General features: G+C 39.2%; 1 protein-coding gene across 12 annotated transcripts in view; it reads right to left on the bottom strand.

Moving 5' to 3' along the window:
* The window catches only part of LOC111327524 (uncharacterized), a 100,086-nt gene that overhangs the window by 4,943 nt on the left and 79,330 nt on the right, over nt 1-15,813 (bottom strand). For 4 of the 12 annotated variants that reach the window (XM_088740599.1, XM_088740600.1, XM_088740605.1 and 1 more), the window contains 30 exons: nt 15,400-15,522; nt 14,826-14,948; nt 14,529-14,651; nt 14,134-14,256; nt 13,935-14,057; nt 13,417-13,539; nt 13,150-13,272; nt 12,875-12,997; nt 12,368-12,490; nt 12,092-12,214; nt 11,615-11,737; nt 11,259-11,381; nt 11,008-11,130; nt 10,782-10,904; nt 10,365-10,487; nt 10,141-10,263; nt 9,910-10,032; nt 9,389-9,511; nt 8,531-8,653; nt 8,307-8,429; nt 7,685-7,807; nt 7,278-7,400; nt 6,609-6,731; nt 5,760-5,882; nt 5,565-5,687; nt 4,624-5,166; nt 3,813-3,923; nt 3,183-3,305; nt 1,257-1,295; nt 471-750 (listed from right to left, as the gene is read on the bottom strand). In XM_088740599.1, the coding sequence (XP_088596725.1) occupies nt 471-750; nt 1,257-1,295; nt 3,183-3,305; nt 3,813-3,923; nt 4,624-5,166; nt 5,565-5,687; nt 5,760-5,882; nt 6,609-6,731; nt 7,278-7,400; nt 7,685-7,807; nt 8,307-8,429; nt 8,531-8,653; nt 9,389-9,511; nt 9,910-10,032; nt 10,141-10,263; nt 10,365-10,487; nt 10,782-10,904; nt 11,008-11,130; nt 11,259-11,381; nt 11,615-11,737; nt 12,092-12,214; nt 12,368-12,490; nt 12,875-12,997; nt 13,150-13,272; nt 13,417-13,539; nt 13,935-14,057; nt 14,134-14,256; nt 14,529-14,651; nt 14,826-14,948; nt 15,400-15,522 (4,171 nt within the window). Of the gene's footprint in view, nt 1-470; nt 751-1,256; nt 1,296-3,182; nt 3,306-3,812; nt 3,924-4,623; nt 5,167-5,564; nt 5,688-5,759; nt 5,883-6,608; nt 6,732-7,277; nt 7,401-7,684; nt 7,808-8,306; nt 8,430-8,530; nt 8,725-9,388; nt 9,512-9,909; nt 10,033-10,140; nt 10,264-10,364; nt 10,488-10,781; nt 10,905-11,007; nt 11,131-11,258; nt 11,382-11,614; nt 11,738-12,091; nt 12,215-12,367; nt 12,491-12,874; nt 12,998-13,149; nt 13,273-13,416; nt 13,540-13,934; nt 14,058-14,133; nt 14,257-14,528; nt 14,652-14,825; nt 14,949-15,399; nt 15,523-15,813 lie in introns of those variants that run through there. The other 8 variants (XM_088740604.1, XM_088740603.1, XM_088740602.1 and 5 more) reach the window with 8 other exon arrangements.

A 15,813-nucleotide genomic window follows, 5' to 3' on the forward strand; every position in this document is an offset into this window, starting at 1 on the left:
TTCTTGCAAACAGTTATTAGTTTTGATATTAATTAATTATATTAATGTAAACAGTCATTAGTTTTTGATATTATTAATCTGATGAAGTTATGTAAATAGATGCTGAAAAGCCCCTTGGGGAGTATCTAGTAAAGTTTCCTTCTTTTTTCTGTTATTCAGTAGTGCTCGCGTTTACTGCAGCACCAATAAGGCGTGTGAAGTGCGGGAATAACATGCGCTTCCGGTACGCGCGATTACACGCGTGCTCTAGAAAAATTACTCAAATTACACAAATGCATTCATTTTAATTCGTCCTTTGTCTGATGGTTTGTAGCAATCTTGACTCAGATTACCCTTATACTTTCCTATTTTTGTTCTTTTGTTTCTCTTGTACAATACTACTAGAATGCTAGAGAAAAAAAATTCAGGTCTATTTACCATTCGGCAAAAAAAAAAAATAAATAAATGAAGCACTAACACGACTACAATACCTGAATGGAATATCTACGTCCGCTAGCCTTGTAATGATGCCTTGTGGCGGCTTCTCTTGGATAGTGTTTTCGTAAATGAAGAAGTTATCCGTATCTATCAGCTTCGTTCCACACGAAGTAAAGTTTGTTTGGAACAGGAAGTGTGTCCCGTTATCTGTTGGAAGGCATTTCGGGTTGTTTAGGCGAATGTCAGTTCTGCGCATGCCCATAAGGAACGACTTGTCCAGAATCACCTGTATCAGCGTCTTTCCACAGGAAATTGCTAAATGCTCGTTTATGACTAGAATTTAAAAACAAACAAACAAAATTAAACAAAAAACATACAAGTTAGAAATTCAGTTATTGACTAAGTGCGGCAGAGGTCGAATACTTTCGGATATCATTGACACACATGAAGCTTGTCCGTCGAAATCTTACATTCTGTAAGCATATTTTTCCACTTGCGTTTGAGAGGGGAGCTGGAGAGAAAGCTTTATTAAGGGGAACGTTTATATGTATTCTGAGGTATTGTCAGTGTTGAATTGATGAACACCCCTATTAACTGAAACGGTAATAATATGCCTGACCCGCTTGAAATAAGGTTTTCCTTCTTTGTTTTCAAGGGAAACTTAATTCATACCGGGGAGTAGGTGGCACTTTTTAGATTTTAGATTTAATGTTTGTAGATTAATTTATTTCATTTAACTTTGGTATTAATTTTGAACGTTCTCCACCATCTTAAAAACTATACCCATATTATCAATAGAACCTTTACATCAAAACAGATTTTAAAATGTAATAGCAAACCTGTGAAGCCTCCAGTTGCACCAATGTTTTCTTCTTTTTCTACATCCGAAAATTTGACAAAATATTATTCGCAATTTCAACACAAGACCTTAGGTTAGGATATTATTTGTTGTGTTCGACTGGTTCATGCGTACAAGCGAGTCTGATTCATCGATAAGGTAACATCACGAATCAGGACGCCGAAACGGCGACAGTGAAAAAGTCGTTCTCCGATGGACCCCTAAGAGTGACTAGCATCTAATTTCTCCTGACCCCCTCCCCCCATGTTCCTCAACTCCTTGACCCCTAAGAGTGACTAGCATCTAATTTCTCCTGACCCCCTCCCACCATGTTCCTCAACTCCTTGACCCCTAAGAGTGACTAGCATCTAATTTCTCCTGACCCCCTCCCCCATGTTCCTCAACTCCTTGACCCCTAAGAGTGACTAGCATCTAATTCCTCCTGACCCCCTCCCCCCATGTCCCTCAACTCCTTGACCCCTAAGAGTGACCAGCATCTAATTTCTCCTGACCCCCTTCCCCCATGTTCCTCAACTCCTTGACCCCTAGGAGTGACCAGCATCTAATATCTCCTTACAGTATCAGCCCCGAATCACACTTCAAGGTCACGAGAATAAAGGAAATGATCACCAACTAAAGAAGCCCTTGATTGCTTCACATATTCTCCTTGTCAGAACCTTAGCAAATGTACATAGAACAGAATGGAGAATTTGCACAGTTATATTATGGTGTAGAGGGCTAAAGGATTCAACCCTCCTTGACTCTTAGTGCTAGTCATGCTATCGTTTTTCACCCGTGCTGAACCGAAGATCCGGAAGAAGTATCACTTAAAAAACAGTGGAACCTCGATTTAACGAACCTCAATATAACGAAGACCTCGGTACAACGAACGATACTTCAATTTCAGCCCGGCTAAAGTTACAGTAAAATGTATGCCACAGAACCTCGAGATAACGAACCAATTTACCCAGTCTCTTAGCACTTCGTTAAATCGAGGTTCCACTGTATCGAAGTTCTGTGGCATACATTTTATTGTAACTTTAGCCGAGCTGAAACTGAAGTATCTTTCGTTATACCAAGGATTTCGTTATATGGAGGTTCGTTAAATCGAGGTTCCACTGTAGTTTAAAGGAGAGGTTGAAATCTCCCTTTTCGGCGCATTTTAATAACCATATCTATTTCATTTGCACAACATAAATTTATGGATAAAAAGTAACGCCACTAAACAATGACGTTTCGGCGACAACATGTCACCATTAGGGATCTTAAGAAATCACAACGGTGACGCCAAGGAAGACTTCAATTAAAAAATTAAACTGTCTCATACAGCGCCACAGCTTAACTTCACCATGATGTATAAAGTAGCCGTTGAGTTCTGAAATGGAAATTAAAATAATTTGCCGTCGCGTTTTCGGTTCGCAGACGACGCAAACTTTGGCTATTTCACGTTGTTTTGCATAGGACGGCTAAGAAATGTACAAAGTTTCAAGACGCACGTGCTGAGCTATTGTTTTGCCAATTAGATCTCTTGTTTTTCCACGTCCTCGTTTCCGTCGCCGTCGTGGTTTCTTAAGGTCCCTATTATCAAATGCAAACGAGAAAAGACTCCAAAATTGCAACAAAACTTTTCACTTATTTTTCAATGTTATGTTTTCTACCTTCGTTTTCTATATATATATATATTGGTAATCGTTTCTGATTTACACTGATAATGGTGACATGTCGCCGCCGACACATCATGGTTTAATCAAGTTGCTTTTTTCGTTAAACGCTTTTCAAAACCTTACTTTATCAGGATATAAATTCATCGTTTCCACCTTTACCAGGGTCACAATAGTTATCGCTGTCATAATCCTTAACGTTATTATCATTATTATTATTGTTTTCATCATTATTATGACTTAAGTTTACAAGCCTTATTATTTACCTCTACAATCAAAGCCGTCCCCAATGTACCCATCCATACAGGAGCACTCGTACAAACCAATGTTGTTGATGCAAAAAGCATTCTCGTCACAAATATCAATTCTTAATTCACATTCGTCAACGTCTGAAAAGCAGAAAACATTTGTCGTTTAGATCTTGCTAAAACTTTTGGTTCGTTATGGTGACATAGAACGAGAACGAGGTTTTATTTGTTACGCAATCTCTTTCGTGTCTCGTGAAGGGCGTTCGTGACGTATTTCTGTTCTGGAAAAACATGGACGATAAATGAACGAGTGGGTGAATGATTGAAACTTATCACTATAATTATCTTTATCTCTCATCAAGACAATCAGGCTCGTAGTGGAGATGATTTCGTGGAGCTATGTCTCACTGTTCTTCGTTGAAACTTGCCGTTGTTCGGAAGGAAAGCTTGGACCCTGACACTTCGCACGGGCAGATGGGAAGGGGAGGGAACAAGGATGACTAGAGATGCCGAAGATTAACTTAACAAGGATTGCTAGTGGAGATAGTGAAATTTACTAAGATGGACAAATCAGGAAGTGGCCAAATTTGAGCACTCCATTTCTTCTTAATGACAATGATCATAGTTACAGAAACAATCTGTGCCCACCTGCACAATTCTGACCGTTGCCAGTATACCCCATTTTGCACATGCACGAGAAGACATCATCTTTACTCAGACATACCGAGTTGGTATGGCACTTTGTACATGCATCAGAACCTTCGAAAAAGAATACAGGCATGTATTTGAAACTATATCGGTTCCAGGATTTTGTTTAATAATCATACGCGGCAATTTCCGGTAAGCGCAGTGCTTAGACATTCCTATTTGGAGGGCGATAATATCGTATGAAGCCTTTTCATTCGCGTAGATAACTAAACTGTGAATCTATACAAGCTGGTTGAAAAACACTTCATCTGTGTCGTCATTTTTTCAGAATTCGATACATCCTATAAATAGGCACACAACCACAAAAGACACACGATAAGTTAGAATCGTGGAAAATTAGTCGTGTAACTTCATGCAAGAGGCGAATGTCATTTACTGGTTTGCTGAAGTCCGGATCGAGAGGCAGGGACCCGAGCCTTGTAGGGGGTCATTTTATAACGGTCTTGGGCAACGCACGTTTCTCTCAAAATAGCAGGAAATCGTGACAACTTCTGACGGGTTTTAAGCTGTGACGGAGTAATATCTCGTCCAGGGGAGTGACAATACCTATGCTAGCTTCATTTTAAAAAGATTAAAGATTAATAGTACTAATGCTAATAATAATAAAACAGATGGAGCTACGGCATGATCAATGACTTGGGTCAAAAGACTTATTCTTACCAACCCAATCTGCTCTGATGGAACAGAAATAAATAGAAAGTAAGAATAAAGGACAAACGACAAAAAGAACCCAAAGTATAACTAATATTACCTTTCACACCGTCATTAATGATCTTTTGGGCAATACCAGTTCCATCATCGTCATCGTTTATTTGGATAACGATTCCTTTGCTGGGAGCAAGTCTTGACAATTCATCTAAGTTTGCCAGAGAACCAACTGCAACGGGCAAGACGGTAATACCGCTATCTTCAAGCTCTTTGGCGGAGATTGACAACACTTGAGGATAGTTCACTGACTTTTGATCAATCAAAACTACCAGTATCTTCTTGGCGCCTGGTCGCGGTGGAGCACTTTCAAACATTTTCTTTGCTTGATCGAGAGCATTTTTTAGGTTTGGTGTCCCTTTAGGTCTCACCACCGCGTTTATCGCGTCTTTAAAGCCTTGCGTGTTCTTAAAGTCATCTATGAAATCGATCTTGGTACTGGCTTGTTCTCCACATGTGATTAATGAGTAGCGTGAATTCTTTGTTCCGTATTCGTCGATGATAACTTCCACAGTTTCTTTCATGATCTTCAGTGTTGGATCAGATAATGCGGCAATTATCACTCCAAGATCAATTTTTGGAGCGACAGCTGAATAAAGAAAGGAAAAAGTTAAGAAATTGGAAATATTTATAATGCCCGTTTGAAAAAATCTTACAAGTACCTTGGCAAGTTGTCCGGTCTCCTGTGAATCCTGGTTTGCATGTACAACTGTATAAGCCGTTACTATTTATACAATTAGCGTTCTTGTCAGAACACAACACATACACACACACACTTAGACATACATATATAAACAAATGGAGAGGTAGAAATACTTTTAGTGTGCAAATAGCCTATTTCTGCGCAACAATCAATTAGCCAATAGCCACACCACCAATGACAGCCATAGCGCTTTCACAAAATTTCAAAATGCTGAGGGAGAACGAGTTCCTAAAGTGAGTTTCACTTTTTCATTTGCAGCTCCTTGATCTCTTTATGAAACCTACCTTGGCACGTTGTCCCATCCCCAGTGAACCCTGTCTTACACGTACAGCTGTAGGAACCGCCAGTATTAGAACAGTCAGCATTTTCGTCACACGGGCTACGCTCCGCTAAACACTCGTCAATGTCTGAAAAAGTAATGGACACATGGTAGTTCTTTAACCTCAACCACTTAGTTGTCCTTCTGAATTGAAACCTACCTTGACACGTTGTTCCATTGCCAGTGAACCCTGCCTTACACGTACAACTGTAGGAACCATCACTATTAGAACAGTCTGCATTTTCGTCACATGGGCTAAGCTCCGCTGAGCACTCGTCAATATCTGGAAAAAAAAAAAAAGTAATGAACATATAGTAATTCTTTCATCTCAACCACTTAGTTGTCCTTTAGACAAAGAGGGATGAAGATTTCTTCAGGACTTTACCATTTGTTTAGTTCAGTTTTTAGTAGTTTGGCACCCAATTTGCGCAGAGATTGCAACAGCGAAAAGTGTTGATAACCTCGTAGATGAGAAAGAGGAGAACTTCCTTTCATACTGGACCGTAGACGTTTCCTTATTGATCCGTGAACGTTATAGACATGTTGTTGGAGTAGGTAAAATGTGATGCGCGAATGCTCCAGTGAATGATTGGCAACGAAATCTACGACACAACGCAACATCACCTCTTTACGCTTTAATTTCGTTCATATGATTTCATGTACGGAGTAGGTCTCTGCTAGTTGATGAAGGTGCTCTGGACAAATCGTGCTTCATTTTAAAAATGACAAACGAACAATGTTGGCGGGTGATTCCGTTGAGTCCCTGTTTAAAAGAAAAGCTGTACGAAACTTCACTGCTGATGCAATCACCATTCTCGTTACTCAGTCTTGACTCCCTAGAACACTAAAATCGGCTTTTAGTTTAAGTAAACCGAATAAAGCAGGGGCGGTAAAGGGGGTGAAACGTCAGCTTGCTTACTGTACACTCAAAACAATCTTAGACATATCCATTGAAAACGAAATCCACAAACTTATCACTTGTATTTTATCCATTATTTTGCATAAGTACCTATACAAGTTTTCCCATCGCCACCGAAGCCTTGTTTACAAGTACAGCTGTAAGAACCGTCATTGTTGGTGCAGTCTGCGTTCTCGTCGCATAGACTAGAATCCGCAGAGCATTCATCGACATCTGGTTTTCCATAAAAAAGACCCAGAGATGGTCAATATTTGCAGAAATTTACTGAATCAATCTCAACGAAAAAAAGAATGAGTAAACAAATATTGAAGGAAGGTGGTTGAAAGGACAAGATAAGGAGCGTTAAACTGAGCTTTGTTTCAGCTGAAAATTTTGCATAAACGATGTGTAAACAGAGCCGAGGTAAAACTTTGTAATGGATTGATTTTAAATGGTGAGTTAAAAACGAAATAATTACACAACAACTACCAAAAAACGAGATGAAAGAAAGATCACTGAAGTAAACAGTGACAAGAAATTCGTGTTGATTGGCTCTGAGGAACAGTGTCAGTCCAAAGTCAGGAACGCCATAAAACACCTCTGGGTACATTTTTCCAGGACAAAGGCACCATATCCTTTGATTTGTAAATCTGGAGGACGTAGATTCATGAATATATAGCGTGGACGAAGGACGAGTACGTATGTATACGCTTAAGCCACAACGGATCGTCCCCTTAGTTTTGCGGGGTAAGATTTGGGTGGTTATCAAATTTTGCAAACCTTGGCAGACTCCACCATTTCCAGTAAATCCTTGTTTACAGGTGCAGCTGTAAGAACCGTCACTGTTTATACAATAGGCATTGCGCTCACAAGGACTGGAGTCCGCAGAACACTCGTCGATATCTGATTTTTGAAGGATTATGAAATTATACCGTAAATTGTTGACGACAACACGTACAACAAAACTTTTAAGTGCAAACAACGATGCGAATGTCTTTCGGTGAAACTGCAGTGTCGCTACTAACGGATATCATTTATAATCATCTACAACTACCCTTGAAATAGAAATAAATTTAAGAAAGATGGAGATATACAAAGAAAATAACCAAACAACGAGAGAAAGAAAGATTAAAGTAAAGTTAAACAGAAACATGGACGTTGCAACGGTTTATGATCAGCGAACGAACCCTGGCATGTTGTTCCATCTCCTGTAAATCCTGTTTCACATTCACAACTGTATGATCCATCGACGTTCGAACATCTAGCGTTTTTGTCACACAGACCGGGATCGGCGGAACATTCATCGATATCTGAAGAGAAATCAGCCTATCAGCAGTGCTCTTTTAGGAACCAGTGTTAGAATAATTCGAGAAAGCCATGACTATGATTTAAATCTTCTAGAGTTATTTTTTGGGAAGTATTGTTTAATAAGATACGATATGGATAGGGTTAGAGTAAAAAAAGTCGATGTGATTGGCTGAGTGTATGCTTGGTCCAATGCTACTGCTACTGATTTTAAATGCATTTGAATGGAGGAGGAGAAGGAGATTCTCACCATTAAAATATGACACTGTGAAAGAACCCTCAACTCTTGGATGCTGTGTACACATGTACAAGATGCGTTTTGTTTAGTCACGTTTTAAAGGTCCATTGGAGAAGGTTTGAAGTAATGATATTAGTCAAGAATTCAAAGGCACGAATATAGAGTGCAGCAAGTGAACAGAAAAGAGCGTCTTCCCTTTGCGGAAGAACTTGGCTTGAGATTCAAAGTGACGACAACGAAGTGGATAGTTTTGCAATGTCGCACACCTTGACAAATCCCATCACTTCCAGTAAATCCTTGTCGACAAGAACAGTTGTAAGAGCCGTCGCTATTGGTACAAGCGGCGTAATCACCACAAACACTTGGCTCTAAGGAGCACTCGTCGAAGTCTAATAAAATCAAGACGAAAATTTTGTTATCTCAATGTAACGCTGGACAAACGCATTTAAAGGACTCGAAGGTCTTTATAACCACTATAAAGAGTAGATACCTTTACAGCTTTCTCCATCTCCATCAAATCCTCGCTTACAGGTGCAGCTGTACGAACCATCACTATTAATACAGTCAGCGTTCTTGTCGCATGAAATGGAGTCCGCAGAGCACTCGTTGATATCTGATTTGAGCGAACAGTCAAATACAATGAAGGTGTACCCAACAAGGCAGGCGGGCGTACACGTACGCCGTCTACGTAAAAAATGGATGCGACAAAAGCAACAAGAAATGATAGGACGAAAGACGGCTCGTGATATATGTAAAAAGTCTACTCGAGAAGTGGTGCGTTGATAATTCATAAACGTAATGAACGATCACCATGACATTCGAAGACCGTCTTGTGATGATAAATATAAACTTGCGTACACAAACCATAGAAACCGTAAAAATTACGAAATGGCCACAACAACAATGAAAATATAGAACTTGCGATGGTGATGCAAGATTGATTAGAGAAAACGATGGTGTGGGAAAGACTCAAGAATATGATGAGCGATCCAATAAGATGAGGAACCAAGGGGTAAGTTTTGGACCATACAAATTTGCAGTTACTGGTTAGCGGTTACATTGATGAGGAGACTGAAACAAAAGGAACAACAACAACAACGACAAGAAGAACAACGATGAGCTGGTCACAAATGATCCACTTGTGAGAATCTTGGTGAGCTGATGAGGTGCATATGAAATGAGCAATCGGGAGATAGCAACAACAGAGCATTGTAGAACCAGCCCCATCTATCCAGATAGTCTTATTTTGTGCGAGACATTTCTAAATGAATACAACATTAATCTGCTTAAATCACCATCAACCCTCGTCCAAAACTCTCCGATCCCAAAACATGGACATCCCAACTACCTTGGCATGAAATTCCATCTCCTGTGAAACCTGCTTTACATGTACAGCTGAAAGATCCATCAGAATTTGAACAATCAGCGTTTGAAGCACACGGATTGGGATCAGCTGAACATTCGTTGATATCTACGGAAAATAAATAAAATGTCTGTAATTGAAGATTTTACTCTAAGATAGTCGAATTCCATACTTACGCGTCCATGCGCAGAGAATATAACAAGAAAACACTAATGCGCGTCCGTTGATATAGGTAAGTCATAACTTTTGGTTTATAAAATAAGTTTGAATTCAATGGCTCTTTCAAATCATGTTCTACTTATAAAGGATGCAGTTTGGGTTGCGTGCTAGCTGTACTAAATATTATGAGGGTTCACTTTTCGTAGTAAGTCATATAATAAAGTGTGGGTTGAAGTGCGAGGATTAATTAGATTTGGTTGAAGGAGCCTACTGCAACGCAATAAATTTTCACGACAGAAGTGAGAAAACAAATGAACTTATTAGTTTGCTTGTGACGAGTTGCTCACCTTGGCAAACTACACCATTTTCAGTAAATCCTTGTTTACAAGAACAGTTGAAAGAGCCTTCAGTATTGGTGCATTGTGCGTTATCACCACACGGACCAGGTTCTGTTAAACACTCGTCGAAGTCTGGGGAGGTCGAAGAGAAGAGATTATCTCAAATGAAACAAGTACTGACCAAACGATACTGATTCATGAAGAATTTAATTTATCTTGAGAGGGATCTTAAGCAATTACCTTTACAAGTTTTTCCGTCGCCGTCAAACCCATCCCTACAACTGCAGCTGTATGAACCTTCATTGTTGGAACAATTAGCGTTCACATCACACGGGTTGGTGTCTGCAGCACACTCATTGATATCTAATAGAGTAATTGAGAAGACGATTTCATTATTCGGTTTGGCAAATAAATCATAAATATGAAGCGTTTGTAGTGAATCTCAACAAACTTATCTCTCATACCTTGGCAAACAGAGCCATCTCCAGTGAATCCCTGTTTGCATGCACAGCTATAAGAACCGTTACTGTTGATACAATCCGCGTTTTTATCACAGATGCTACTATCCGCTGAACACTCGTCGATATCTAGTGGTATTAAAGACTCATGTCATTCAAAGTGGCTGACACACCCTTAACGGGAAGGGTCTCAAACTTTACAGAATGTTACTTTTTCTTTAGGTAAAAAAATGACTGTTGTTGTGTCATCTTGTTCAGCGAGGTGAATAACCACTAGATATTCAGTGATGACTGAGCATTTCATTGAACAATAGTACGACATCAGACGAGATGGAGTATAGTTTTAGAGGGAGAACCTGGGAAATTGCTACTAGCTTCCTTCAAATTATGCGGTTTTACAAAATTTATCAACGTCCTTCCTACCTTCACAGGTTCTGCCATCACCCGTAAATCCTTTTATACAACTACAGTTGTAAAAACCGTCAGTATTGGTGCATTGTGCATTATCACCACACGGACCAGGTTCTGTTAAACACTCATCGAAGTCTAGGGAGGTCGAAGAGAAGAGATTATCTCAAATGTAACAGGTGCACACTAAACGATACAGATTTATGAAGATTTTCTCTTGACAGGTATCTTAGACAATTACCTTTACAAGTTTTTCCGTCTCCATCAAACCCAACCCTACAACGGCAGCTGTATGAACCTTCACTGTTGTAACAATCAGCGTTCACATCACACGGGCTGGTCTCTGTAGCACATTCATTGATATCTAATTGTATAAATTGGAAGAGATATCATTATTCGTTTGGCAAAAATATGTCCTTGCATTTACCGCGCCGACAAATCGATGTCATATATATGAGATTTATATGAATACAACAAACTTATCTTTCATACCTTGGCAAACAGAGCCATCTCCAGTGAATCCCCGTTTACATGCACAGCTATATGAACCGTCACTGTTGATGCAATCTGCGTTTTCATCACAGATGCTGCTATCCGCTGAACACTCGTCGATATCTAGTGGTATTAAAGATTTAGTTTTTAAGGGGAAAAAGTAACTGTTGCTGTTTTATCTCGTTCAGCCTGAGGCATAACCACTAAAGTTTTGGTAAAGACTAACCACTTTGTCAACCAATACTTTGACATCAGACGAGATGGAGTATGATTGTGAAAGAGAGGGTCGGAAATTGTTACACGTACTAGCCATCCTTTATCGTGCCGTTTTAAAAATATATTAACTTCTTGCCCACCTTCACAGGTTAAGCCATCTCCCGTGAATCCTTTTTTACAAGTACAGCTGTATGAACCATTAGTGTTGGTACAGTCGGCGTTATCACCGCATGGACCAGGTTCTGTCAAACACTCATTGGAATCTGAGGTGGTGGACCAAACATTTCTTTTAGTAACTAATAGTTAATTTACTCCATTTTCACTGCATTAATTTTTGCAGTGGGGAAGGACTAGAAAGGAACATAGGAACCATTCATGCTAGTCCACCCTCCCACCCCAGGGGAGGACATCCATCACACAGTAATCTCGTGTGTGGGAAATTAACGTCTCCTACCCCAACCCTGCAGGAGACGGGACCTCCATTTATTCGTCCCTATCCGAGAAGACTAGAATATCTAACCATTTCTTGATGTTATGAAAGGTAGCACATTTTTTTCAATTATTTTAACTTTTCTTTTCTTAAATAAAAAGCTGTTAAGACTTTAAAGTTCAGATACCTTTACATGTTTTCCCGTCGCCATCGAATCCCTGTTTACACGTACAGCTGTATGAGCCGTCAGTGTTGGAGCAATCAGCGTTTTCGTCACATGAACTAGGATCCGTAGAACATTCATCGATATCTGTTTGATTGGATAGCAATTCAGCGTCATGTAACAGATAAACAAAACTGTGGCTTTAGCTCGATTAGGATTACAATGAAGAAACGTACGATTCAATTATCATGAGCGAAGGACAATCCTGCAGATCAAATTCCTATGTTGGGACATACAAACCTGTACAAGTGCTGCCTTCCCCAGTAAAGCCCTGCTTACAAGAGCAGCTGTAGGAACCCTCACTGTTGGTGCACTCAGCGTTTTGGTCACAGGGACTAGTATCCGGAGAACATTCATCGACATCTAATAGAGAAGAAAGGAAGAGACCAAAGGTGGCTCGACCCGGATTCGCTTCATAACAAGTTAATTTAGTAATTTAAACCGTCACCTACACAGGTCTTCCCATCTCCAGGAAATCCTTGTTCCTCGGTTCTTCTTTATTACAAAGCAATATTTTAGAATTGCGTTGTTTTTGTGCTCTTGCTTTCAAGGAAGGATACAGAGAGTACAGGAGGCCAACCGCCTTACATAAAGCCAATCTGAACGCACTTTATAAGTGCTGCAAATGACAGCTTCTTAATAAACTACCTTTACCACTTGTATTCCTGTTGTCTAGAGGTATCTCTGAAGTTGTTCTTCGACATGTTGAGAACTAGAAATTACAACAATGAACGGCGTATTACAAACCTACACACGCCACGCCATCCCCAGTGAATCCTTCTCTACAAGTACAGCTATAGGAACCGTCACTGTTGGTGCAATTAGCGTTTTGGTCACAAGGACTGGTACCCACAGAACATTCATCAATATCTAATAAAAGGGAAAAAAAGGCATCGATGATAGATCGATCCTGAACATTCATCGATATCTGAGTTCAAAGGAAAAAAAAAAACTGATCATAAAACTCTCTTCATGGGGCAAGCAACGTAAGCAAAATTCAGAGAATTACCCTGGAAACTAACCTGTACAAGTGAGGCCATCTCCAGTAAATCCCTCTCTACAAGTACAGCTATAGGAACCGTCACTGTTGGTGCAGTTAGCATCTTTGTCACAAGGACTGGTATCCGCTGAACATTCATCAATATCTAATTTTGTGAAAACAGAAAACAGTGATAGCTCGTTCCTGAACATTCATCAATATTTTAATATATGAGCAAAAAAACAAAACAAAAACAAAAAGAAAAATGATCTTGTTATGTTAGCTACACGCTCAAAGTCTGGAAACTCACCAGTACAAGTGAGGCCATATCCAGTAAATCCCTTTTTACAAGTACAGCTATAGGAACCGTCACTATTTGTGCAATTAGCGTTTTGGTCACAAGGACTGATATCCGCTGAACATTCATCGATATCTAATTAAGAGGAAAGAAGACATCATTGAAAGCTTATCCTTGATTCGGACCATGAGAAATGAATTATACTCATTACCTTTACAAGTCTACCCATCTTCGCTCAATCTTTTCTACATATACAGATATAAGAACCGTCTGCTGCCCTTTTTAGAAACTTAAGCGGTTTTGACTGCAAAGCAATCTTTTAGAATTAGGTTGTTTTTATGGCCTTGCTTTCGTAAGGAGGGTTACTTTAAAATAAGCCAACCTAAGGGCGCTCTATAACTGCTGCAAACACCTGCTTCGTAATATATTACCTTTACCACTTCTGTTTCTACTATATAAAGGTATTTCTCGAGTTGGTCTAAGACACATAGATAACTCAAAATTAAAAAAAGTAGCGGCAAAATATAAACCAGCGCATGCCACACGATCCCCAGAAAATCCCACTTTACAAGTACAGCTGTAGGAACCGTCACTGTTGGCGCAATTAGCGTTTTGGTCACAAGGACTGGTATCCGCCGAACATTCATCGATATCTAATTGAGGGGGATAGAAGACATCAGTGATAGCTCGACTCTGATTCTGACTAAAAATATAAATCATACTCATTACCTTCACAGGTTTTTCCATCTCCAGAAAATCCCTGATTACAAGTACAGATGTAAGACCCGTCATTGTTTATGCAGTTGGTATTTTCGTCACAAGGACTTAAATCAGCAGAACATTCATCGACATCTGATTGAATGGAAAATATGATGACAATTTTAACTTTATCAATCCTATTTGAAGTTAAGAAATCTATGGTATTCATAACCTCACAAATTTTTCCATTTTCACTGAGTTTTGTTTACAAGAACGTTTGTAAGAGCCGTCACAGCTCTTTGGTTGCAAGGATTTGAGTCCGTAGGGTATTCATCGATATCTTAGTTCATTAAAGACAGAGCAGAAGTAGAACTTTCTGACAAATTACATGTAAAAATCGGATGACGACTCTCTGAAAAACTGACCTGTACACGTTATGCCATCCCCAGTGAATCCCCGTTTACACGAACAGCTGTAAGAACCTTCATTGTTGGTGCAATCGGCATTTTCGTCACAAGGACTTGATTCCGCAGAACATTCATCGATATCTAAGTTTAAACGAAAAAAATAATGGTTGTGGACAAAGAATGAAGAGAAAATACAACGTGAAATGTGATAGACAATAAACAAAAATGATAGCGTGTTCCTTTCTCAGCAGGAGTCTTCTACCTAAAAATAAACTCGATTGAACACTCTCAGAAACCCCTTTCTTGACAACTAACCTGTACACGTTATGCCATTTCCAGTGAATCCTAGTTTACAAAAACAGCTGTACGATCCATCACTGTTGCTGCAGTTAGCGTTTTGGTGACAAGGACCGGAAACCACTAAACACTCATCGGTATCTTAATGAAAAGAAAAGAAAGAAAACACGATTGATTCTTATTCAGAAGTTAAAATGATCTATCAGGTATTATATACTCAAAACAGTCCATCTCCCAGAAATCCTCGTTGAAAAAGAAATAACCGTCATTACTAATGCAATCTACATCATTGTCACAAAAACTTGTGCAAAGTAATTGTAAACATCTGAGTAATTAAGAAAAAAATTTCAGATCTAAAGATCCTATTTGAACTTAAATTTACCATCGCGAATTGACCCATCCCCACTGAATCTTTGTTTACAGGTGCAACTTAAAGAACCACCTCTGTTTGCACAATCAGCATTTTCGTGACATGTATTTGATTCTGCAGAAACTTCACCATAAGTTTAGCAGAAATAGGAACGGTTCTGGGACTTTCTAATCGAAATTAACTCGACTGAAAACTTGCAAATGCCCATGATTAAAAACTAACCTGTACAGTTTATACCATCCCCTGTGAATCCTTGTTTACAAATACAGCTGTAGGAACCATCACTGTTGTTGCAATAAGCGTTTTGATCACAAGAATTGGATTCCAAGGAACACTCATCGATATCTGAAAGAGTGGAAAAGGAAATAGAAGCTTCTCTTCATTCCTAGTCGAAGCCTAAAATAATTCCTATTTGAGATCTTAATATGTGCCATCTCCGATGAAACCCTGTTTACAATTTTAGCTTTCCATAAGATCGTAGTAGTAGCAAGTATGATAAATATTGTAAGAAATAGACAACTTTTTTTGAGTGACATGTTTCGGCACGCTTATGCCATCTTCAATCAATGAATAACAGAACGTGAGTAATTATATAACAGACAAGTAGATGAATAAAATATTTACAGTATGATGTAA

This window comes from Stylophora pistillata, chromosome 12, assembly GCF_964205215.1.
Source record: "Stylophora pistillata chromosome 12, jaStyPist1.2, whole genome shotgun sequence".
Taxonomy (NCBI): Eukaryota; Metazoa; Cnidaria; class Anthozoa; order Scleractinia; family Pocilloporidae; genus Stylophora; species Stylophora pistillata.